The 26,372-nt window shown below is 36.2% G+C and overlaps 1 protein-coding gene across 9 annotated transcripts in view; it reads right to left on the bottom strand.

Annotated features, from left to right (window-relative positions):
• Positions 1-26,372, bottom strand: part of C2CD5 (C2 calcium dependent domain containing 5) — a 64,660-nt gene that overhangs the window by 38,088 nt on the left and 200 nt on the right. For 8 of the 9 annotated variants that reach the window (XR_006171466.1, XM_042834902.1, XM_042834905.1 and 5 more), the window contains exons 2-9: positions 22,689-22,775; positions 20,626-20,797; positions 18,301-18,396; positions 17,598-17,753; positions 15,467-15,665; positions 12,758-12,909; positions 7,254-7,339; positions 1,427-1,535 (exon numbers count right to left, since the gene is read on the bottom strand). Coding sequence is in view for 8 of the 9 variants with exons in the window: in XM_042834902.1 (XP_042690836.1) it covers positions 1,427-1,535; positions 7,254-7,339; positions 12,758-12,909; positions 15,467-15,665; positions 17,598-17,753; positions 18,301-18,396; positions 20,626-20,797; positions 22,689-22,775 (1,057 nt within the window). In the remaining variant the exon portion in view is untranslated. Of the gene's footprint in view, positions 1-1,426; positions 1,536-7,253; positions 7,340-9,797; positions 9,993-12,757; positions 12,910-15,466; positions 15,666-17,597; positions 17,754-18,300; positions 18,397-20,625; positions 20,798-22,688; positions 22,776-26,372 lie in introns of all 9 variants that reach the window. The other variant, XM_042834909.1, reaches the window with a different exon arrangement.

Below are 26,372 nucleotides of genomic sequence, written 5' to 3'. Positions count from 1 at the left end.
CAATTAATTTACAAGCTTGACTGAAATGCTTTGTATGGCCATCACCATAAGAGAATTTGTTTCTACCTCTTCACTTTCCCTCCCACTGGCACGTCCTTTCACTCCCCTCTTTCAGTTTTCATTTTTTTGCAATATGCTGAGTTTGAAGTATGAAGTATGTTACATACACTCGTCAGGAGCAATCCAAAAATCACAAAAAAACCCCTTTAAGTTGCAAAAAGTCACTTAACAGTTCAAATGTGTGTCTCTATTTTACATTCTTCTCCCGCTTCCAGTTTTTTCATTTTGTCTTATCATATAGTACATTCCACATGTAAGTGTTCTGTATCACAAATGTCATCTGTACATGAAATGTCGTATCTGTATCACATATGTTAAAATACAGACACTTGAGACAAATTTGTATCAAAAAAGAACAAACAAATTATACATTGACATTACTCAATATTTTCTCTACTTCATAAACAAAAGCTTAAAAATAGGGAAAAAAGAACAATATTCTGTACTCAGATGCTTTAAAAATTTCGTAAAGTAGTTTACTTGAATTCAAATCTAGTCTGGGATTTTATTTCATTTTGTCAGCATAATCAGGAACGATGTTCCTGCTTTAAGAATTACCTGCCTTGAAGGAAAGGAGAGAGATTTCTTGTTGTTTTTTTTCTAATTTTTTTGGAAAAAGATGCATTTGCACAAACTTTATGTTCTATTACTCCTGGCCAGTGCATGCAAAATTACTACAGGTGTTATTGTATTCTCTCATCTGCTTACATTTTAAGTGCACTGATTAACTCCAACTTTTTACAGAGCACTTCTACTTGTATCAATTAATGTAACACCAAAAGTATTCAGCGTCACATAATGCTGATTTCAGAAACATGCAAAATACATGTTCCATTACTGGAGTTCCTAGGTAAATATTAGACAAAAAACACTAAAAAAATTGTTCTGTGTGTGTTTTTAAGTAAAAACAAAACACTCCAAAGGTTTTATCAACAGAGGTTAAAAACACATATTGAGCTAGAATGCAGAGATCAGTCCTTAAGGATTTCAAAGAGCTAAAAATTAGAAAACATTTATAAGTATATATAAGTATTTCATCCGATTTTTGTTTGAAAGGAAATCTTGCCTCATGCTTTAATATTCAGAAGTAGCCAAAAATAAGTAGTCTCGATAATTCAAAGACAATTCTTGGTGTGAAATTAATGGATCCCATGTCCTATCAGAATTTCACTAACTTGATGAGAGATTTCTCACTGAAGACAAACCCTCTGATTGCCTACTACTTTTCAAGCTTCAATTATTGCTCTTAATATACACTGTTAGAATGTATTTTTATTAAAAATACAACTACCTCATAACATTTTAAGGATTAGAAGTACGTGGTCATCACGATAGAACTTAGGAGAAATGTATTGTGTCAACGTACCAGGATTGTGAATGCGATCCAAGAGCTTCACAGAACGGGCACTAACAACACCACCAACGTGGACAAGGAAGCCCGGTGGAAAGGCCGTCAAGGTAAAAAATGGAAATTCCTGTCACGAGTAAAAACAAGCATCAGTGACTGTTCATCAACTACTGGTAATTGCCACTAAACATGCAGTGAACTGATCATTGCCCTGAAATACAAATAAAGCAGTTACAGAGGGCCAAGCGTATCCTTCAGACTTACTAGGCACTATGTAACCATACATCTTCACAGACCAACAGTGTAAGAAAAGCAGAGTTATTCTAAAAATGTAAAAATACTTTTCCCCCATAGAGTTGCATTCTAACATAGTATTAATTAGTAATCAAAGCTTTACACGTTTGAGTTAACAAAGCTTTTATTGGTCTGCCTTTAAGAAGGCAGCTAAGCAACACATGTTTGTTAACCGATAAAAAATAAAGGATTATTTTTCTCCATTTTCCAGGGCTTACTGTTACAAATTAATGCAGTTCAATACTGAAGCACAGGGTAAAGCTAACTACAGTTCTGTAAGAACAGTGAATGTCTTAGTACAGGAGGACACATTTACAAATACATTAGCAGACTGCTCTGCGAGTGACAAAAGCTCTAAACATAAGTAGTAAATATTCATCCTTTGGAATAAAGCTTAAGTCTTCTATGAAATACAACTAAGTTCTTAAACCAAGGAAATTCATTTCCAATTTCATTTGTTTAAATGATTTTTACAAATTCATAATTGAAATCAGCAATTAATAAGATTTAGCAACAGTTTGAAAATGTTAATACAAGAGGTCATTAAGAGATAATAGCAATTTTTCACTACATATATGACAAAAACCTTCATATTCAAATGTGGTGAGCCCAAAAATGGCAAGATTTTATTTTCTACAGTATTACACTCTATAGCACATTTATGGGGGGAAAGGTGACAGGTTAGTGTTCAGCAATTCTCAACGGAGAGGCAAAAATACAAAGAAAAACCATGCAATCGTAGTTTGTATAGTGATGATTGGTTAAATGGATAAAATAAACAGCGTAACTGTATATGAGAGAAAGTACAGTACAGGTTCCTTTCTCACATACTTAAAGCACTTACAACAGTACAGTGTAGCTGAGCTTCCACCTAAACAGTGTACATGCTGCAAATTAAATGAGGATCGTGGTTCTTCCAGCAATACATGGCATGAAAAGCCCTTCTGAACAAAAGTCCAAGGCAACTTTTAAAATGACCACTTCAGGATTACTACCACCCATGTGAAATTTACTAGAACTCTTACAATTCTTAAGAACTTCCTTTTTTTTCTGTATTTTCACTTTTACAGAATTTCAAAACTGCAGCAAATTTTGTCATCAATAATAACAATGTTGACTACCTCAGGCAAAACAAAACAAAACAAACTACTGTAGTTGTGTTTCATGAAGTGACTAAAAAGTAGGACTTCATGAGAGGAATCTGTGAACCTGCCTGGCTGATCTGTCTTCAGGAGCACCAATGTATCTCTACAGAGGAGTAGAGAAAAGATTCCACCAGAAGGTTTCACCAGATCTTGAAGTGCTCTGCAAGTTGTCAGAGCAGCCAAAGACCCTGACCACAACACAACCTACTTCTTTCCTGTACGGTTTTCTGCCAAAAAAACATACAAATCCCAGAACAGTTTCATCAACTGTTCAGTGATTCACAACAGTGACAATATTTTTTCTCCTGTGTAATAATTCCATGACAACCGTTATGTGTAACTTAAAAATATACAAAACATATATATAGCAAATATACATTTGCTGTGTCTCCTGAATAGTTATCCTGCATTAGTAATGTTAAAAATTAATAACTACCTTTCTTAGAACAGTAAAAATTGATTATAGAAAGTTCAGTGCATGCTATCTGTATGAAATACATATTCACTCTTAGGCTATGCTTAGTGTATGTAGTGAACAAAGTAAATGTTTTCACTCTGCGCTCTGAAGTACAAGGAAATCAAATGCTTATTAATCTGCAGTCAGAAGCTGCTATACACGTTTTTGTAAGGCTTCACTCTGCAAGTAAACTTAACATGTTCAGACACCCAGCCTGTTTAGCTTACAAACTAGGAATAAATAACAGCATTGTTTTGTCTCAATCAATACACCTAGATGTAATATGTTAAAATTAGACCTATGTCCTCTCAATTAATTTCGCACACAAACAACTCTAAAGAACTCACTGAAATATCAAACATGCTCTTACTCCCTTAACGATGTGTCTCGCTCCTTCCGATGCACATAGAAGGCTGTCACTTATTACAATAGCCTTTTATTTCTATTTTTAACCCAGCTCTCTCAGAGGGTTTATTTATTATCGTATCAGTCAATATACCACAAGACCCAGCCTCAACTACACGTGGTGATCTGTAATACTTCAAGAAGTTTAAAGTTTAAAGCCATTCCTGTTGCATAGAAAACAGATTTCCTTTGAACCAGATGCCATAGTTGTGTATTATAAACTTCCTCCATTATTGTACTTTGCAATGGACCTTCAAAATAAGGTGGTACGAACACAGAATCTTCCCACCCGTGTGAAGACATGATGACCTTAATTTTCCAAGCTACAACTGAAAACAGCCAATTATTTTACCAGTACTAAATGGTAAGCTGGGTGCTGGACTCTGTGATCCTCGTAGGTCTCGTCAAATTCAGCATATTGTGCGATTCTAATTCACTACATCATTTCTCAGTTATTGTTATTCATTGCACGGACTCTCAAAAAAGTACATAACTGATTTAATCCTTGCAACTACACTGACATTTCACAGCCAGCATTTGGAGAAAGCTTGATGAGGCTACAAGAAAGTAATTGCCACGTTTAATATACTGCTTTAAAATGCTTGTGTGTATACATACATGTATTGCTAGTATTCAAACTATATTTTACATACATTACACATAAAATAATGAAAAAGCACATGGAACAAGGCCACATACGCACACATACTGTGGTGCTAATGCCAGGGAAGCAGTTCTCAGCTTTCTATCCAGCCATTCCCTTATTCCTACCACGGTGCCTCTCCCTCAGGTATCACCTGTGATGCTGACACATTCATGAAGCTTTTGGCACTGAGCCAGAGCAGAGATGCCATCCAAACCAAAATACTGTTCATTTCCTGTTTGAGTTACCTTATTCTAGACATGTTTGCTGTGCAGTAACAGGAAATCTACTACAAGCTTGATTTTCTCTTTAGTGTATCAACTTCGCACCAGATGGCCAAATAATCTCATAATTTTTATTTCAAATGAACTGAGGGGTGCCCTGGATAGGAGTAAGAAGTCACTGGAAAGAAAAGTTGCTTAAGTCAGCAGTGCAGCCAAAAGAATCAGAGAGAGAACTGCGTTGTAACACAACAGAGATCCAGCAGTGCTCTTCACAGATGAATATCAGTGGATCTCTGTTTTGTCAAGGGAGCAATAAAGATCTCTCAAGCACTTGCAGAATGCAAATACGGAGGACTAACAGCATTTGTCCAAGTTGAGTTTGAAAGAGAGATGAATTACGATCAAGAGCAGTGCTTGACTGCATGTGTGAAAACACAGGCTAATTTTTGCCTACTGACAGAGGCAGTACACATTTCTAGGCAGAAGTACACAGAAGGATAGCTGTGTCATACAGTTAACACTTGCAATCAACAGGAATCCTGTGAACTGCTAAAAATACATTTATATTAAACAACACATGTACACATTTTCCATGGCTGGTGTACTTTCCCAGGAAAAAAAGTAACAGTTAAGATAATTCTTCTAACAAAATCTCTTCTAATTTCCAATTCAGTTTATGAAGTAACAGACTAACACATATTTGATTAAAAAAGCTGACAAGACATCCAGTTACATGAACTGCTTATAATATGCCTTAGCAATACCCATATGCTCAAATGATCTTACCTAAGATTCAAAAGAGCTTACTATACTTTCAACACATGTGGCAATATAACACACACATCAATTTTACTCTTTGCTTAAGTGCTACCCTAAATAACCCACACAAGTAACTACAACGCTCTGTGTACATGTGGACCAGTGATACAGACAAAACGTTCTTCTGAGTGCTAAAGATGTGTTGAGCTAAACGTCTCCCCCACCTTTCTTATTCATTCTAAGTAACTGAAAGAGGGCAAGTGCAATAAAAAACAAATCCAACATAAAATTATCAGAAAGACAACAAAAGCAATTTTGTGTGTGTCAGTCAATAGTCTGCATGTTTTGCTACATATCGATCATCTTAGAATCAGTAACAGATTCAACATGTTTCCACCTCATTTTATGGTATTTCTTCAGCTTAGCAGTATACAGCTCTTACCAAACTAACTTGCAAATAATTCAAATTCCAGATATATGTTAACTGTACTGATTTGACATTTTTAATTGTTTTTAAGAAGCTTCCTAAATAAATAATAGATAAGTCATGAAACGTCTAAAACGTTAGGAGAATAAAGATAAAAGAGAGAGAAATGGATCTTTTTTTTCCTCCAAGCAACAGCATTAAAAGCAAAGCTATGGATTTCTATTTAAAAGAGAAATTATAACTGAAATCTATGAACATGCAAAATATAAATTAAGCCAAAGTATATCTGATAAATGCTTTAAAACAAAAAACTAAAAAATATACAAAATTCCTGCATAAGCAAGATTCCAAAGAAATCTGAAGAAACCTCACAAAGAAAATCAGAAATCATTGCTTAGAAATCTTCAATACAAAAAAAAAACCCCAAAAACCCAATAAACAAACAAACAAAAAAACTACAAAGAGTCACACAATGTTGGAGAACATACCCGCCTTCTACAGAACCTATGAGGCGATCCTCTCTTAGCAATGGACAACACAAGAAATGAGAAGAGAATCATCCACTTGACTCAAAATAGCAGCTATTCACTTCTATTTCACAGACGCAGCTGACTTTGTTTTCAACAACTTACACAGGTTCTACAGGTATTCAGGATTTGTAATTATAATCATTCATTTTTTTTCCCCAGATAGCACAATATTCCACATTTCTTCTTTCAAGACATCTCATTAATAACACAGCATTTCAATTATAACAGAATATACTGTAAACATACTGCAAAGACCTCATAAACATCTTTAAACAAATGAAAGGAATTTAAAGCACTGTTTTTATTTTGCTTTATATTCAGTATGGATCAATAGCATATAAACAAATTGAATTTTTAGTCTTACAGAGGTTCTTCCAAAACTTCTAAACTCCTTTCACTGTTTGGGAACTGAATTGTTGAAGTTATCATCTTACAAAGTCTACACGCACATCATTTCATGTAGAACACACAAGTTCTGAACTTCTAAGCAACGACTCTATTTTCTTCCAAATATCAGTTTTCCCAATTAATTATGGGACTTCCACCTCGTCTGAAGTTATTTCAATGTTTCCGACTTTGGCTTCTACAAAAATTCAACCAAATATGTGACAGTAGAGTCTTAAATAGACACATACACCTATAACTTAGACACCAAACAGCAGTAATTTATGCTTTAGCTGTTTTGTCATACCAGTTGTAATCATTTGTGTGTAAGCACTAATGTGCATACATTACACTTACTTCCACTATTCTTATGGCTTTAATAATATGTTTTAAAAGCTCACCTGAATTCTAATTATTAAATGTCTAATAAACATTAAATGTCTATTAAACATTCAACATTTATAGTAAACTTTCAGACAAAAAAACCTGCATCTTTTAAAATAGACAGTAACAGGAAACCTATACAAGCTTAATTTTCTCTTCAGTATTTCAGAAATGTAAGTATAAAATGCCTTACCCTTTGTTCCAGAGCTGACTGAGTCTGCTGCCTTAAGAGAGTTTTAAACGGCCCCCCTTCTTTTCCAGCACTCCCACTGCCCATTCCTAAAGAGCACCAGTACAAATGACATTTAAAAAAATAAATAAAAACATATTATCATTTGCAATCAAACTTCAATTTAAAAATACGTGAAGCTGTGATTGAAAACCATACAAACTATTCCCTTAAATTTCCACGAAAAAAATGCTGAGCATTTAAGCATTTGAGTTTTGTGAGTGGGGCAGGGTAGGAAGGTGATGGGTTTTTAAGTTTATTTTTAAAATTCCTAGCAGTGTTTTCAATCATTATAGATTTGGATAAAGATTTCCTGATCTAAGACGTTTTCCTGACATGTCTTTGAAGATCTGGGCTTGCAATTCTTTTGTACAACACAAAGCTTTAATTTCAATATAGAATCATAGAAAGGCTCGGGTTGGAAGGAACCTCAAGGATCATCAAGCTCCAACCCTCTGCCGCAGGCAAGGCCACCAACCTCTACATTTTATAGTAGAACAGATACATAGATCTCCCTCCTGTGCTTTCCGCAGGAAGTTTCAGCATCATTAGAGTTTCAGAGTTCTTACCTAAAAAGGGCTGCAATGTTACCAGTAACGCCACACTTTTGAACAATTTGAACTCCTTTATAGTAAGCTATACTTCTCTACTTGCATTATTGGTTTAAAAAAAAAAAAAAAAAAAATCCCTGCCTCCCAGAGTTTCAGCGTAACCACATCACCTTTCCTAACCACTGGGAAGTAACTGCACGCTATTTCAGCAGTAGCTGTACACTGCATGAGTGAAACTAAAATGAGAACTGCAAAGCTAACACAAATCATTTGAACTGAACTATATGGTAGTGATATTTATTTAACATAAGCACCGTGAGATATTCACTCATTTGATTCAATCAGATAAATTTAGCAATACTGCTCAGCATTTCAAACGGCTACACTTATCTGATTACTACGTTTTCATACACATAACCTGCAGATCATCTGTAAATAAAAAATAACAAATAAATGATATTTTCGCATATCGTGACTAATTGTTTGGTTTCTTTTTTTGCATATTTCACTTCCACCTCAGCCCCTAAGTAGGGAACTTCTCTGAAGAGCTCTAAAATGTATCAGATACATAAACATCTTTGCCATCAAGGATCTGTTGTCAAGGAACAACATGTCATGTGGTTAACTAAGCACTGCGAGATGCAGGTTATATGTATAACTATAGCATTCACTCTACTGTTAGAAACCAAAAAAGTAAAAAATAAGCACATACCAAGACTGTGTTTTTTGTACAATAAACACAGTACTGGTGAATCAGATTTTCTTGGTAATATTTCATGCCTAAAAATACGCTATCACTGGTACTTATCGTCTCTAGAACCATCAGAGCTAACTGGACACTGCAATAATATGCACCTAAATTTAGGAAAGCACTGAGAAAAAGGATAAAGAACAAAAAGACATGTCAGGAGCAAGATGAAGTACAAACACACTGCAGTGCAAACGCTTATGAGTGAAGGCAAGATTCTCATTTACAGTAATTCTAACTAATTAAAACACTTGCTAGGTACCTCTCTTGTTGTTAAGCATCAAATAAACATGAATGAGGTTGTACATATATATATCAAAGTGTAGTTACTTCTTCTAAGAAAATACAGGGAGATCTAGAAATACTGATCTTGATATACGTTAACTTCATTACTAACACTGTCAAAAAATAACCAGGCTCTCATTGCCATTTAATTGCACATACTGTAAGTACATACTATATATATATTACATGTACTATATAAAGACTATAACTACTAACAAATATTTTTAGCTGTTCTTGGATAAGGAAACAATAAGATTAGTATATGTATAGTCCCATTAAACAAGTTTTAATTGCTTTTAACTATTTGGCATTGAGCTAAATATCATTGTCAGGGACTATACAATATTAAATACAGACAAACACAGCATCAACACTGGACAAAAAAAAAAATAAAACATTCTACAGAAAAAAAAAAGCACTAATATCAACTGAATAATTTAAATGCATGCCAATGGAATGGAAAAAAGTGCAGTACAAATAAAAAGTCTGTACGGACTTTGCTTGACGCGCATTAAAGAGCAGAGCTGCTAGCCATCTGATAGCCATAATTCCAAAAATTATGAATGAATTAATGAGCAAGTGCTTGTTCCATGCAAAATAGAGGAATAACAAGCTGAAGTGAATGAGAAGGGGGAAAAACAAGTCTATTAATTTAGTCCAGTTACCAAAGAAAATTGAGAGGGGAAACGAGGAAGTTCTTTAGCGTGAATTACATGCTTCAAATCCTCTATGGCGTGAAATTCTGAAGCTGTTACAAGCTTCTAGGGCACAGCTGAGAGATGGTATGGACAGTCATGTAGCCAGCAGTTTTCAGAGGCTAACAAAAACATTGGGTTATAGAAGGCTGTGTGTTAAATGTCCCTGTATCAAACAGCAACAACATTTGCTTAAAATGTTTAAAAGGCCATAATAGATTGATCCTACCAGAAGCAGCCAGAAGCAGCTCTTCAGTGAAAGAAACACTTTTCCTCAGAACAACTGGGCTGACATGGCTAGAGTGTAGAGGGTAAAGGCTAGACCCCGAGAGGAGGAGACAGGACTTTTTAAGATGTGGGGAATCACATGAGAGTGTAGGGGAGCTGGGAAACAGGAAAATCCTAGGTCCCTGTGGGGAAAGTGCTGTGGAGGAAAGTAATAGAGACAAAAAGATGTAGATTCAGAAGATGACTAAAGAAACAGAAAAAAGAAAACAAAATGAAGCATTTTTTTTCCTCCAAATGAACCCACACTCACTGCTGAACTATTCCTCAACATACAAAGAAATGGAAGGACAGTACAGCTACACAATATGAATGAGAAGCAGGTTATCAAAAATCACGAACTGATCAACTTCATTTTTAAATTATCTCGTTTTATTAAGAAGCCCTGATAATCTAACATTTCTTTTGAACTGTATATAAAATTTGATAGGTGTTATGGAATAAAAGCTAAGTAAGAGATTACTTTCATCACTTTGGTAAAAAGTTCTTTGGAATCTTATATCCTGTTGAATTCTAAGGTCCCACCAAGAAAAGAAGTTCCCACCTTTCCAATTTCCTCCAAATATCACATCAAACAATATGCAATGCTTTTCATCAGCCTAATATTCTATTAGTTTGCAGCAGCATAAAATAGATCACTGTGCACAGAAGAAATCCAGTTTCAAACCAAAACATGTACTCTCAGATCTGAAAAAGTTTTTCTTCTACTTAGAGCATATACAGAACAGACTATATAATGCAACCACAGCTGTATTTTCTGTAAGGTATTAGCACAGCAGTCTCCTGATTTGGAGCTACTGAAAACTGGACACTTAAGCAGATCCAAGTTTCCATCTCCCCTGTTTAATTATTCATACTGTGAAATTGTGGTATCTGCACTCTTTTTCCAGGTCAGTCTCCATCGCAAGCACGTGAACCTACCAGCTACCTGACTGAGAAATAAAAGACTATCTATCACATATTGCAGAAAAATGAGGAATCTCATTTGGTATCTCAAATTTTATGTTTAACAGGTTGTGCCAAGACAACAACAGACATTGTTTCAGCACTAACCTCTCTAGCTTCCACACAGAAATATTCCAATAACATTACAGTTCTTGGAAAGGAAAATAGAGGTCCTAACACATATTGTGTATTGTTAGAAGCAACACAACGAATTCAGTACATTATGGAAGCATATTTTGTATTTCATTTTGTATTGTCTTTTGGGTAAAACAATTTACTGAACGATGTTGTTCTTTAAGCTACTGAGATTCAAAATTTAGTATGTAACACCCAGATAGTGAATTTTTAAATGCATTTGGCAAATCTCAAGACACAATTCAGCAGCAGAGTTAAAAGCTGATAAAAAGTGCTAGCAAGCAAAAGCACGCCCACTGGTAGATTTGATGCTAAAAATACAGGTGGAACATAGGTCTGCTTTCTCTACATACTTCAGAATTCCTAAAAGGTGGCAATTATACAATCTGGTTTAATTATAAACAAACGAATCAAAAGACAGGGATCATCCAACTACGTAACACTGCCAGAAACCAAGTTAAGGCTGCTGCTTCAAAAACTTGGTGAATTCACAGCGAGTTGCCACTTCATAAACTAAGAATAACCACCACCATTACATTTTAATCCTTTACACCACACAGTCCTTACCATGAAAATCTGATCAAAACAAACATATTTTCAAATATTCCACAAAACAAACAATAGTCATCATTTACACAAAAGGACCACAAAATAAAGTGGTAATGTGGTTTTTTTTGGCTTTGTTTGTCTTTGTTGTCATTTCTTTGGGTTTGTTTCTTTCTTTCTTTCTTTGTTTTGGTTGGTTGGGTTTGTTTTTTAAACAAGGTGAAAATGACAGAACTAAGACAGCTCCCTTATCTGGAACATTTTTTAATGGAAATATGGAGAATAAACTAGGTAAAACATTTAATACAAGTGTATGTGAATGCAGTATTACATTTATCTCCTGGGGAAAATTCTTGAAAGGAAGGGATGCTATCAGATAAAGCTGAATCAACCATTTCAACATACTTAAAAAACTGCAATGATCAAATGGAAACAAGAATGTTCTGAGCTCCAAACACCACAATTTAAAACACCATAAAAAAAAAAAAAAGTGAGCTTTTATAAACAATTCTGCAACATCTTTACCACTATGCTGGTAAAACTCAGGGCACTAGCCATATAATAATAAACAATGTAATTCTTTGAGCTGTGCTGACATTGTTACTGCCATGATTGTAACCATAGACTGAAAAAAAAAAAAAGAAGGGAAGAATCAAACAAGTTGAAGAAATTTTGATATAACAAAGAAGAAAGAAAAATGCTTTTAGATGATGACTGGAGTATTATTTAGGTTACATTCAGCAACCAGACTGTGTATGTAATTCCTGTATGCCAAGAAAATTTAATAGGCAGCAGCTGCACGATTTCTAGTATTTCTAGGCATTTGCACGAGGGAGTTAAATAGTCACAGAGATATGTATATAACAGTACACACCTACAGCACAATGCATAATGCTAGAAAATTACAGCTTTAGTAAGAAAACTGCTTGTTAACATATTGTGGTGAGAAATGATCCCATGATCTGTATGTAATATGAAATGGAGGAAATAAGAAAAAGGCGATTACTTCAGACGCCCTTAATGCTCTGCAATATTTTATTTAGGACTGAACTCAGTTGTGCTAAAAATGTAATTCTAACGTTATCCACCTTAGTGGAAACTTAAGGCAGGATTTAAATTTTCAGCCTGCAGAAATTCTCCTGAGCACAAAAGTGCTACCTGAAGTCTCCAATTTCAACATAATTTTGATAACTTAAATGTCAAAAAGCAAAAAGAGGTTGAATGAAATTATAAAAAGAGAAACACAAATTAAACGAAAAGTGGATGGAAGCGCCTTACCAGTTTTGGGTGTCAAACTCAAATCTGTGTCAGAAGAAGAGGACTGTCGACTGTAGGACTTGGAAGGTGAAAAGGAATAGGTTTGGTTTTTCAGAGGGGTGGAGGGTCCTGATGAATGAGTATTGGGATTGGGATCTTCATTGAAGGGAATCCTGCCAGAAGAAGGTGGAAACACATTCAGTAATCCTGTGCCAAAGGACCTGGCTGACAGCAGCATGATCCAAACACCAGGATGGGGTTGGGGCAGGGCCAGCAGCTATTCCTTAGGTGCGAGACTGGGGATGAGGCCAAAGGCAAATGCTGTTTAACCACTCAGCACTCTACAGATAGATGCTGATAATCTACAATGAAACAATTAAGCCAAATGAAAGGCATGAGATGGGACCAAAAAAAAAAAATATATATATATATATATATGCAAAAGAAAAAATTGAAAACAGTTCATGGCTTAAAAATCTAGTTATATACACAACGTTTGAGTTAGTTTAATGAAGAAAAAATGATTTCAAGTTATATTTGTGTTTATACATATCCATACATTTATGTATATACACATATATACATTTTAAGAAAAAAAAAAAAAATGTTTCCTTATCCTATAGCATCAACAGCATGCCACAGCTAAAAACAGAGCAAAGAGGAGAACCTTTATGGGAACAGCTATATTGACAAACAGTTCACTTATGCACAGATTGACTTACCTGCTCTCCAAAGTTGTCTCTTCCACAAATGGCACATACCCTTCATTTAACCATTTTAAAACCAAAGTATTATATCTGAATTATGTCTGAAAGCGATTGTTAACTCCAATCAAAACATGATTTCCCCTAAGGACTGTAACACAGCAAATGTTACTCAGATTTATCAATTTATTTTTACTTAATTTCTTAGAAAATAAGTTTATTAAAAAGAAACAAAGAGTGTGGCTTTGTGGAAGAGACTGATGCACTTTCAAGAAACTATTGCCTTTGTTTCAGGAGCTGCACAGAGAGTTCTTCACTGACAACAGAAGGTTTCTCCACGAGAAAATGAGGGAGAAAAGATGGGTGGTACCTGCCTACACTGCCTGCCTGCCTGCACTTTGCGACCACTGTGCCTTGTGGCCTGCCTCTCCCCAGCTCTTGAGTCTGAGCAGTCTCGTACCAGTGTAGATGAGAGTGGGAACAGACACAGAGAAGTTCTGAGTAAGTCGTGAGCCAGTAGCAGTGTGAATTGGGCTGTTGTGAGTCGAGCGGCATCCATGGCTTGGCGGATGAACCAGCGGAGACCTGAGAGAATTTGCAGCCAAGGTGGAAGAAAAGAAAACAATACATACAAACAGGTTGCAAAGTTATGTTATAAATGATTTCAGGGAAGTTTAGCTAGAGGAGATCTCTTATTTTAAGCAGACTAAGAATTTTAATTCCTAGCATGCAAGAGTCCAGATGAAATAAAGAGAGAAAGGAAAAGCTTAAGTACTAGCTTATGATTATAAATTGATTTTTTGGCAACAGTGCATCAAGTTAGTAAAGCCAATAATAAGAAGCATTAGTTGACTTTGCTGGCTTTGAGAAACAGCCTCACTTTTTAGGCTGAGGGACAACGATTCTGTCAACATCCACTACCAAACTGCTACACAAGGATTATTTGGTGGATGAAATTTCCACCTTTCACTCCAGAGTTATCTATGAAAGCCTTTTAAGTTGGTGGTTGCCAGGTCCAGGTTTTTTTTGTTTTGTTTGTTTTAAATAATCACTGTTATTTCATGCTGCAGTTTATTTGAAGCTCTTTCGATGGCAAAGTTTTAAAACAAAGACAAGTTAAACAAGCTATTATTTGAAACAGAAAACTACTTCTGAGAAGCCAGAGCACATTGCTTCCTAGAAAATGTCTGATTTTTAGTGCAATAACATAACAGTAAGTTAATAAAGATGTCTGGGAACATTATGGAAGTAGTACACTTTGTAACACTGATTTTTCCTTTTACAAATCGGCTGACACTTTGAAACAGAAAGTCACTAACTTATCCAAGCAAAAATTTAGAGACTGCAAGTATTTCCCTACTAACTCCTCTGCACATTAAAAATTTGCGTGCACACTGCCTTTAACTCTGCAGTAGAATTTACTGATTTCTGTTATATTTCTCCCATCATAAACAATATCCTCTGCAGGTACACCTTAGCCCTACCTGTTCTGCAACAGTGGAAAGCAAAGGACACAAGAAAAGATGAGCCTACCTAGGGACACTCTCTAAACCGCTGACTGAACTGTGCAAACCCTTCTATGATCAGCACAGCTACTCAAACTTGACTGTACTCCAACCAGAACATCTCAAATACAAGGCATATCATTACGTCTTCACAGAACCATTTGTTGCACAAACACAGTCACTGCAAACTAATTATTCATTGGGAAATTTGTGAATCCCAGACCAAGGATAATACTTTTGCTAGCAATATATATGAAAAAAAAAAAAAAAAAAAAAAAAAAAAAGCCATAATACCACCCCAGCTTCTAAAGAAATAACGTAAGTAAGCCACATCATTCCAAAACTGTAGAAAATAAAACTGAATTCCAGACAAAAAAAAAAATTTAAAAACTGCAAAAGAAAACAGATTCTGGAGGGGGAAAGGGGGGGGTGGGAGGGGAAATAACACCTGTTATGTAAAACTGAATGACTATGGAAAGAAATGAAGTCTGTTCCTCTAAAAGCTAGTAATTAATACTTACTCCTTCATTTCTTTGGATGGAGAGTTACATGCAGGTAAAAATGCTGATGTGCTACTTAATTTATCCAACGTGCAGGCTGTTCCTATGGCTCGTACTACCAGTCCGGACTCTCCCTCCAAATCAAAACACTGCAAATAACCAACAACAGCATTTCCTCTCATTTCAAGGACTTTCAAGCCAATCTTCCTTTGCAGCTCACCTACAACACAAAAAGTGAAAAGCTCATAGGTAATTGCAGTGAACTTCTCCTGTTTTCTATTGTGGGCATTGTCCTCTATGATTTTGGAACTGCAGATCAAAGAAACAGGTAATAGTTCTGTTTTATATAATTACATTAAGCACCTCATCTTCCTATAACACAGAGTGATATTTCATTAGTTTTCACTCTTTTCCCCTAAATCTATTCTGATTGCAACTGCAGCTTGTTATTTTTTAATTTATTTATTTACTTTAAATTCTCATTAACTGTTCTCTTTCTTGTTTATTCAGAGACAGAGAAAGGGATGGTCAAGATGTGTGCTGGAACACACAAAAGATTATAGACACTCCTTCATACAGTTCAATCTAATGCAACATCTTTGAAACACCTGTGAAAATCTATTACTTTTGTATTCACAAACACTCAAAACCTATTTAACTTCATTTAACCTTATCCATGCTTTTAGTTCTTTTAAAATTTATATTAATTTACTTGGTAACCTCATCTAAAAAATAATGTATGACATAAAGTAAGCAAAACGTAATTCCAAATACACTACTACTGCAAACCAAGAACTGCACACAAAGACTGCAAACCCCAGTTACTGTAAGTTACAAAATTCCTCAGGATTCTTCAGACACAAATCAATGACTGCAACATGAAGCACTGCATTATATGGCATAAAAGAGTGTTACTATGAGGCCTCTTTGGTACTTTACACTGCCATGAATGAGAATAGTAATAAAACACAACAGAACACTTCCACACGCGCTCTTTTACTTATTTTCACCTCTTATGCAAGAAAAGGGATTTACTAATGTTAATCCTTTAAAATGGCAACCAGAGGAATTAAATTTTTAATGAAATTTCTAATAATTCATGTCAGTTATGGCAATATTGTTCCACATACTCCCACACTATCTACTGGTTCTCTTAGTGAAGATATTGAGTATCACCTCCATATTCTGTTTAGGTTGCCCTTTTACTAAACATCTCCATACATTCGCAAAGCAAAATTTACTTTTTCTTCTAGTATCTGCCCTGAAACTGGTTGTATCTACAAGATACCTGATTACATTAAGTACCTATTACAGAACTGAAGCCACTGCCTACTGTTCTAATGATTATTTTTTCAACATTTCATTGTATTCCTTACACCTCCAGCACTGGTTGTCTCCTGTCTTAGCGTACAAGTCCTTTAATCTCTAATGCAGGACTTATTTGTTCTGCTCCACTGTCACAGAGATGGGGACCCTTGACTCACAGGCTGTATTCATGTTTCTAATACCAGACAGACAGAAAGACAGACAGAAAGACAATCTGTGAAGGTAACTGATACTGTGGAGATATAAATTGGAACTCTAGTGACTAGTCTGTCCAAAAATTGTAAGCATATCCTGAAGAGCTGCAAGGCAATATGGAAGCATTCCTCAAAATGGGAGACAAATCATGACTTAGAAAAGATGATAAGGTATGTATTAGTACACTATATCTGAGATCATGCCAACAGATACTAATTCACATACTTCAATGTAGTGCAAAGAGGGCTTCAATGTAGTACCAAAAGGGCAGTTTATGCTATCTTTATTAGACTCGAAGTACCACTAATACTCTTCATATGGGTAAACAACATCTTCAAGGGAGTTCCATTTCTTTTTTAGCCTGGCTAAAAACAGCCAATAAATTGCATAGCAGTATGGCATCACCAAGAGGGGTGGGGTGGACTTTCTGTCACACTAGTCATTAGTTAGAACAACAGAACCTTCTGAAACATAATATGATAATATTATATGATAGATAATATGAACTGAAAAAATAAACGCTTAATACCAAAAATTATAACACAACCTTGTCTCCAAACTAAGTCACTAATTTGAATGGTGACTTCTTTTACAAAGCAGCAATAACCACTGCAGCCTGCATGTTTAATACCTGACATCAGAGAAATGAGTCTTTGTCTAGCCTCATTTGATGCCCTTGGTGTACGTATTCGGTCTATCCATTGGTATTCCGGGTCTTCATTAACTACCAGTTCTTCCACAAATCCATGGATTATTACTGCTCTGTAACACTTCGGAATAGATGTAGCTGTTAAAGAAATATAAAAAAATGCAAGGTATGAGTCTAAGAGAAATGAATTCAAATGAATTCAAAGACTAACAGAAAATTCCAGAATGTAATCCATGCTTTTTTTTTTTTTTTTCTGTTAAGTTCCATTCCTATTTCAAATAGATTGATCTGTTAAATTGTGGACGTACCAGAGCAATTTTGTTCCAGAGATGCTGTAAGGGCAGTAATTGCCCAGTGTACTGGTTACAATGCTTCTAAAACATGTAACATTCTGAAACTTTTTGACTTTTTGCCTCTTTAACAGAACATTCACTGAAAGTAACATAATGATCAGAAAGATGAAAGAAAGAGGAAGCTACCTACACTGCTCTGTAAAAAGAAAATATATGAAAGAAAAAAAATTTAAAAAGAAACAAACTAAACATATTTTAAACGTATTTGCTATTGCTGTCAACATAATCCACAGTGGGTTTATGCAATGAATTGGCAAGTGGAGGGAAACAGAGTCAGTAAAGAAAGAAGGAAAAAAAACCTTTGGTTTTCCTTTTTTTTTCCCTCTACTTACTGCAAAAAAACTTTACTCCACACGATGACTGCCTGAATCTGTTTAAATCATTGAAGAGATCTACTTTCACCACCACATTAATCTCCCCACGTATACCTATCAAAAAGAAAACATGAAATGGTGTTAAAAAACAATACAGAACTAGCCGTTCTGTAATCTAATACAATCCTAACAGAACTGCCTGCTTCAATTGGCTGCTAACGTGTCAGTTCTAGCTTGGGCCAGAGGAGCAGGATGGCATCTCCTTGCCTTCAAGTGTGCCACAGAGATGCCCTCTCACAGGAACCCTAGTTCTGCCCAGCCTTTGAGGCTGAAGCCACACAAGGAACAATCATTAATAGCTGCTGCAATAAACAGGATTTTAGAAGGGTGGTACTGGGAAAAGAGAAGCCATCAGCTGCCTGCTATTGCAGTGGGCCCAGCTGCAGGGAGCAAGTGCTGCTTGCTGCCTTGAGCTGCTATCATTGGTGCTGGCAGGGCAAGAAATCAAGTAGTAAATTCCATGATATTGTCCTAGGACATGCTCAGCACAAAAAGGCAGGATTAGTTTGGATTATAGATACCGCAAAACTAGTCCCGCTCACATCAAGTTTTTTTGTGGTGTTTAGAGCATTTTACATTTTCTCCCTCAAATAGTAGCAAGATTATGGTAAAGCTGAAGTCAATACAATGAGAAAAGTTACAGCTCTTCTGAGAACCAGAAAGCAGGTAATGTAAAATATTTTCTGAACAAATATATAAAATAAGGTACTACAGATCAGGTAAAGCTTAATCTTTTGGCTACAACTAAATCTTATTAATAGGACTGGATTTCTTCAGAATGTAGCTGTTCCTTTTCAGATTTTTCCTGCTCCTATTTTGAACTTACTCCTTCTCCTGCACCCATTGTCTAAATCCTTTCACATCATGTTATTATGGATTCTGACATACTGAGGGCTAAACTTCTTGATGAATCTGATCTCTAGTGACTTCAGAAGCCTTTAGGACAGAAATATCCAACTCAGAAAAATCATCAGATTCATAGACTGACAAACATTATTGCAGTAAAGTCACCTACAGTTATCTTCCCAAATGCCAACAGAAAGAAGCCTACATTTACTGTAGCAGGAAGTACATCAAACTAACACATTTTCACACATAATCTTGCTAGGAAGCAAGAAAAAAAATTAAATAAATATAGATAAATGTCAATTTTCTCTTAAGAAAGCCTTAATTAATGTTTGCCAAGCATTGAGATAATTAAAATCTACTGCTACAAGCATGAAATTTATTTTTGTTTTATCTAAGTAGAAGAAAGAACTGTGAAAAACCAACAGAACTAGAAAATACAGGAAGTCTAATTCTCCAACATACAAATTGCACACATCCTGAGACAAGAGTTCAAAAGAAAGCATCCAATACGAAAATGGGAGTAGAATTAAAAAAAAAAACAACGCAATATTTTGTAAGACACTTTTTCGCTGTAACTGTAAAAAATGCAGCAAGAAAAAAAATTATCACTAGTTATGATGACCACCCAATAAATAATACTAATGCTTTTCCGCCAATTAAATATAATTAGGTTTTAAAATAGTTAAGTCATTTTAATTCCCACTGTATAATAAACTATGACAGTACTAATACGCACACATGCTCTGCAGTAAGGTATTCAAGAAGACAGCTTGCTGTAAACGGACCTTAATTTTCTGGGATGGATGCTCTGCCTCTTTAAAATCTAAGGCACAAGTATCATTAACTTCATTTTCTCATACACTCAAGATACTCTGAAGAACTCTACCTAGGACTGCTGGCAGGGAAATGGAGTTTCACCCTGCATTTTATGTTTGTCATATCCTGCCCCATCATCTCAAATGAAGCTTATCCAACACCCCAGGAAGGCACATCGTAAGTAACTTCAGCAAAAACACATTCTTTTAGTAAACACAAAGTAATTGAATAAGTATGTTTTAGGGTTGTTTTTTTTAACTGATTTTTCCAGTAACTATTTCCACCAACTATTTTAAATAGTATGAGAAGATGTTTTCCACTTGTCACAAATTTTATGAAAGGCATTCTGCCAAGCCTTAATATTCTGGCACAGTAGTTGAGACTTTCTAATGTCAGAAATATTAGACATCTTTCATATATGATCATTATTGCTATTAAACATGAAAAGTCCCAGAAGTATTTTGTCACGGATTTCAGATGGCATTCTTAACTTACTGAAGAGCTGATAAAAGCACCAAAACTGGAGCTTTCCAGCTCCTGAGGCTAAAATTATTACACATTTCTGAGGACTGCTTACAGAAAGCAACAATGCAAAACAACAAAATTAGCAAACCTTACCATGGATGGTATCATAAATTGGAAACCATCCTGAAATAACTGTAGCTGCTTCACTATAGAGCAAGGGATCGATATCAATGTATACTTTGCCAATAGCATCATTAGCGCTGTAGGTATCATGATCAAGAACTGTGATCTGGAGAGGCTCATCTTGTAGCTCTTCATCATCTACCTAGAAATAAATATTGACATGGAATTTGAATACTTAAAAAAAAAAAAAAAAAGCAGGGGAACACTGCTGGAAAAACAAGCACAGTAAGAGGTGAGTCAGTTATGTACAGAGACATGACACAGATAAATCTAATTTCTACTTCCTGGATCTAAACAACACATTATTTTTACTTTGACCTTCATCAAATGCTGAAAACCTGAAACAAGAGTTATCACTGGGAGAAGTACAGAAAAACAAGATTACACTGATTGCATAGCTTAAAATTCCACATTATTTTAAGCCACAGTATTTACCCATCTCCATAATATATATACTTTTCATAATAAAATGTGAAAACTTAACGTAAAGAGTCTCAGAGGACTGTGACACCCTGAAGTTATGCTCTCCCATTTCAACACTGATCGGAGGCTTACAAAGAATACAAGATACTTTATACAACTCACAGCAAAAATTAACTAATTTCAGACATGCACTTTCCTAAATGAATGCAATAATCCATCTTCAGACACACTGGCTATTTTTTTTTTTTTTTGGAGATATAAGATTCTCCTACTTTTTGTGCTGAACACCACAAAGCAAGGACAAGTCCTGCTAAACCTAATGGGAAGACTGGTGTAAGCGTTTGCAGAATTTCAACACAGTGTTGCTAGAAGGTCAAACTGCACACACACACTTACGATCTCTTAAACAGTTGGTGTTTTTCCACTCTTTGAAATGTGGAATTCTGATTTTTATTTTTTTTTCCAATGTTATTGTTTGGCTCTTTCCTTTCCCAAATCCATTTTTCCATGCAGAAAGAGAGAATTTTAAGACTTCCGTTATTGTCAAAAAAAGCTCTTTCTGAACTAAGAGAGTTAACCCTCCATACAGTTCAGCTAATTTCTTCTACCTCCCAAAAGGAAAAAAAAAAACCAAGGAACTGAAAAAAATTAAGAAAAAAAAAAAAGAACTTAAAGAACGGAGTGAACTTCAACATTGTAGTTCTGCTTTCTTAATAAACACGGACTGCAATTATGAGCTGTACTTCTACAAGGATTTCACATCAATAAGTTGCCTAAGCTTACTGATTCATACCTGCTCTAACATCACTCTACTCCACGCACACCTATTTGCCAACATGTTTATACTGAGATATTATCTTAGAACAGTATAAACAAATCAGTACTACGCATCCAAATATTGTAACAAGTAATTAATTCTACACACCATTACACAATTTATTTTTTTTAAGTGTAACAAAAAGGCAGTAACAAAAAGTAAATATGTAAGCAGTAGTTCAGGGCACAATATCAAAGGACACCTACAGTACTACTGTATTCAGTCCATCAAAATGAACTAATCAGATCCTTGAAAGGAACAAGCAATTATGGGAGAACGCCAAGTGTCCTCATTATTACATAAGGAAATGCGAAAGAAAGCATCAGGCAACTGCTGTGCAAACACTTCATTTTTTAATTTTCTTACATAAATCCTCTGTTTCCTTTGTCAAGTGCATCACTTCCTCTAGCCAAAGTAACAGTTCAAATAGCAGCTAACCTTACTCAACTCAAAATTACTCTTAAAAAATAAAAAAGAAAAACGAAAAAAGAAAGGAAAAGGAGCAAAGCCACACGGATACCTGAAGGCCTACTGGATAAAGCTTTTACCTCTGCCATAACACTTGAGTTGCATCCCATGTGCCAAGTTTTTCTCTTTATAAAGAATCTTAAAAAAAAAAGCCAATGAGATACCATTGGCAAATACAGTTTGACCATAAATAGATTTACTGAATGGCTTCATATGTATTTAAACAGAATTACTTTCACTACCCAAAACATTTTTCTGTCTAAAGTGGTATTATTTCATCAAAGGCATCCATGCAGACACAGGTAAACTCTCAGAAAATACTTACTTCAAATTTAAACCATTCAGAATTCCACTGAGGATTGAGTGACTTTGGATATACATCTGTCTTAAACGTTGTATTTCCAAATTTTACCTAAGAATACAAACAATCATTACAAATAAACATCAACGAATAAATTTAGAAAGTGAGTTACTCATCAAATCTTTACTTGCAAATAATTTCAAATATGTATTTTAATTATATCAATACATTCTTTTCAAGGAGAGTTACTTTGTACTCTCCATGTACTTGTATCAGTATGCAATGTTACATTATCACCAATATGTGGAACGGACCTCTCCCATCATTTATTTTTCCTCTCAATCACTTTAGTGTTAAAATATCACTTTGTATTACTCGTGGTCACTCAGCACACCATCTCAGCAATTTGATTATTCTATATAAACATTTATATTTTATGTTTTATTACCATTCTCTCTAGGATTCATTTATCATTTCACTGACAAGCTATAAATGAGATATAGAATTAAAATGGTAGAATTAGTGAACTTATTTCTTAAAACACACTGTATTGACCTGCTGTTTTACTATGCCAAACACACATCCCTGAATTCACAGCAGCAAGGACAAGCACCTTCACAGTTTCTAGTCCTCCCCGTTACAGAAAATTCCAGAAGGCAAATCAGCAACAAGGACAACGGGAACTATCTATCTATATATCCCTTCTAATCTTCTGTTAATGAAGATTAAATATTCTACATATTTCTATTGATCAAGGCTAATAAGCAGTTAAAGGTGTGTATCTCAGGAATCTCTCCTTGGCCTCTGCAGGATTCTATTTCAGGACCATGTCACAAACAGAATTTCTGTGCTGGTCTATGCACCAAGAAGCCATGCTGCATAATCCAAGAGGCTTCACTTTACTGTAGCTTTCATTCCAAACCCCTACACACCCTTGGAGTTCTGTGAATGGTACCTCTCAAAATACTCAGTATTTCAGCTCCTACCACATATCTGATGGTACCTACAAGTACAGGAAATTACGGTTGTGAATTCTTTCTTAAGGAAGTCATGTGTGCTGATTTTAAAAACATACTGCAAACAAAGGCAGCTACAGATTTTGAATATAATTTGGCTTTTGAAAGTCTAAATAGATCCTGGAAATTCAATTTAGGCTCAGATTTCAAATGCTATCTTGCATTTAAAACACTTCAACACTTTTTTAAGGATGTCTTAATTCTTAACACTATTACTGTTTTACACAGGTGCACAACCTAATTCTAAAGAGGTTCTGTACTTGCTTACGTACAGCCTGTTAATTTGAACAACTTCAAGGACTGCAAAACTGACCTACAAGTTCCCACTGATCTCTGTATACATCACCACACCTCAAGCAACAGAACTCTGTACAATTCTATTCAGGATCTGGACTTGATTCAAGAACAGTAATGCTTTTGGAAAGCATCCTATTTTGAAAGTAAGCTTTGAAATTAAAAGTCGGAGTGGAAAGCACAAGGCAGAGCACTGTTAGTATAAAAAAAAATAACCTAGCTATCAAAATGTGGATTCAGACCAAGAGCATATAGACAGCAGCACACCTATCTGAATGGTGTATTCATCACACAAAGCACTACAATAGTGATAATTACACTGGTGTAGCAGAGCTACTTTATGCAGAAGCTGCCAACACACAACAGCACAGAGCTCCACCCAGACTAATTTTACATGCTATCTTACGAGTAAATGCGCTCCCTGTGAGCCTCAGGCAGCACTAAGGATACTCAGCCAGTATTCCAGCCAGATCATTAAAGCTAGGAGAGGTTATCTCCTGCACTGCTGTCCATTGTACAAATTTAGCAGCACAGCTGCAGAAGAAGCTGTGCTAATTTGTTCCAGACCACACATGCTGGCTAAATGCACATTATACATAACCTCAAACAAGTAACCACTTCGAAGCCTTTCATCATTTTCTTTTCTAGTTCTAGATTTATATTACAATATATAAGAAAGAAATTAAATGCTAGCAATCAATTAGCACTTCAATATGCTTTCCACATGTCAGTTTTATTTAAATGAAAAGGTTTTGTAAAGGCTTTCAGCAACCTTATGCCGAAAAACAAAATGACACTTTTAAGCTCATTTTGACACGTTCTGCCCGCAGCTGTAACTGCTCCACATGTGAAAAGGGTACTTCCCATGCAGAACTTGTTTTCCAAGTACTGGCCCTAAAAGCAAGGCCTCATCTACGAATTTCCTCAGCCTTATTTGTGCCAAGACATTCTCGAAGCTGAGCGTTAGTTAACACAGCTAACCAAACCAAATGCTGAAAATACTGCCCTTTTTTCTTTTGTTTAGCTAACATTTAGCCAGGTGTGTTTCCACACATGCCTTGCCACAAAGCTGCTCACACTGCAGGTAGGGATGGTAGAGAAAGAAGGTGCAGGGTTGGGAACAAGTGACCAACAGGAGAGGAGAGGGCTGCTTTTTCCCAAGGCAGCATAGAAGTGGCCAGCTGACAGCAGGGCTGTACTTCCTACTCTGGTTCTTGTCTTCCTACACAAGAAGTGTTGTAGTCTGCCTACTAATCAAATTTAAAACCACAAGTGAATCTCCCTGTAAGGCGAACTTACTGGTGAGATTCCAGTTTTTCAACGTGTACAGTTCCTGAATGACATTTTTCCTATTAGAATCCCATTACTGTGCCAACCTTCAATGACTATAGTACAGGCACACAATTGTGTAGGATTCCATTTCTGAACAACTCTTTTCCTGAAGTTATGACTTTTCAAACTGTGGAATGCTACTGAAATTGTTCTAGAGCTATTTGTGATGGATATAGAGCCGCTGAGCAAAAGGTCCTCATCAGCTCATTTTTCAATCCCCTCCTAAGAACTCTTCAAACTAGAAGAGAGAAGGATTTAGGTTGGATGTCAGGAAGAAATTCTTTACCCAGAGGGTGGTGAGACACTCGCAGTGCTGCCCACAGAAGCTATGGGTGCCCCATCTCTTTCACAGCCAGGTTGGATAGGGCTCTGGGCAGCCTAAGCTGGTGGGTGGCAGCCCTGCCCACAGCATAGGGTTGGAACTGGAGGGGCTTCAAGGTCCCTTACACCCAACCTGTTCTGTAATTCTATGAAGAACCAGCATGGGTCTGTTAGCTATGACAGTAAAAAATGTTTGCACTTGATAGTTTTGGTGTAATTCAAGCATATAAACTATATTAAGTATGTCCTCAATAAAAATTCTGTTTGAAAATGCTAGCTTTTCACACACTTTTAATTGAAAATATACATAAGAGCCTTAAAAGAGGACCTGTACAGTCACTCTCCACTTCCTATATTCGGAGATACAAGTAACCTAAAAACACTTCCGAAGACAGCTTCGTTCTGTTACAACGCATCTACTGAATCCCGGAACGGATTCCATTGGGCTGGCGTATAACGAGCCACTCATCAACAACCCTCAGCCCGAGGCTGAAAAGAGCAGGTGAAAGGACACTCGGGCTGCCCAGGGCTGTCAACTAACAATCACTCCCGAGCGTACCCAGAAGCCGCTCTACAGACACCACAGCCGACACGGACGCGGCTGTCCGCGCCGTTGCCGCCGGCGTTGCGGAACGCGGCCCAACGCCGCAGCACGGAGGCCGCGCTCGGAGCCCGCCCGCCCCGCCGAGGGCAGCGCTCCGCCGCACGCCGCGGGGCGGCACCGCCCGGCTGGGCGGTGCCGCCC

Source organism: Centrocercus urophasianus, unplaced genomic scaffold (genome assembly GCF_019232065.1).
Source record: "Centrocercus urophasianus isolate 14NV4802_14NV808 unplaced genomic scaffold, USGS_Curo_1.0 seq_5, whole genome shotgun sequence".
Classification (NCBI taxonomy): Eukaryota; Metazoa; Chordata; class Aves; order Galliformes; family Phasianidae; genus Centrocercus; species Centrocercus urophasianus.
The sequence above is the reverse complement of the archived record's forward strand: the minus strand, read 5'-3'. Positions and strand labels throughout refer to the sequence as shown.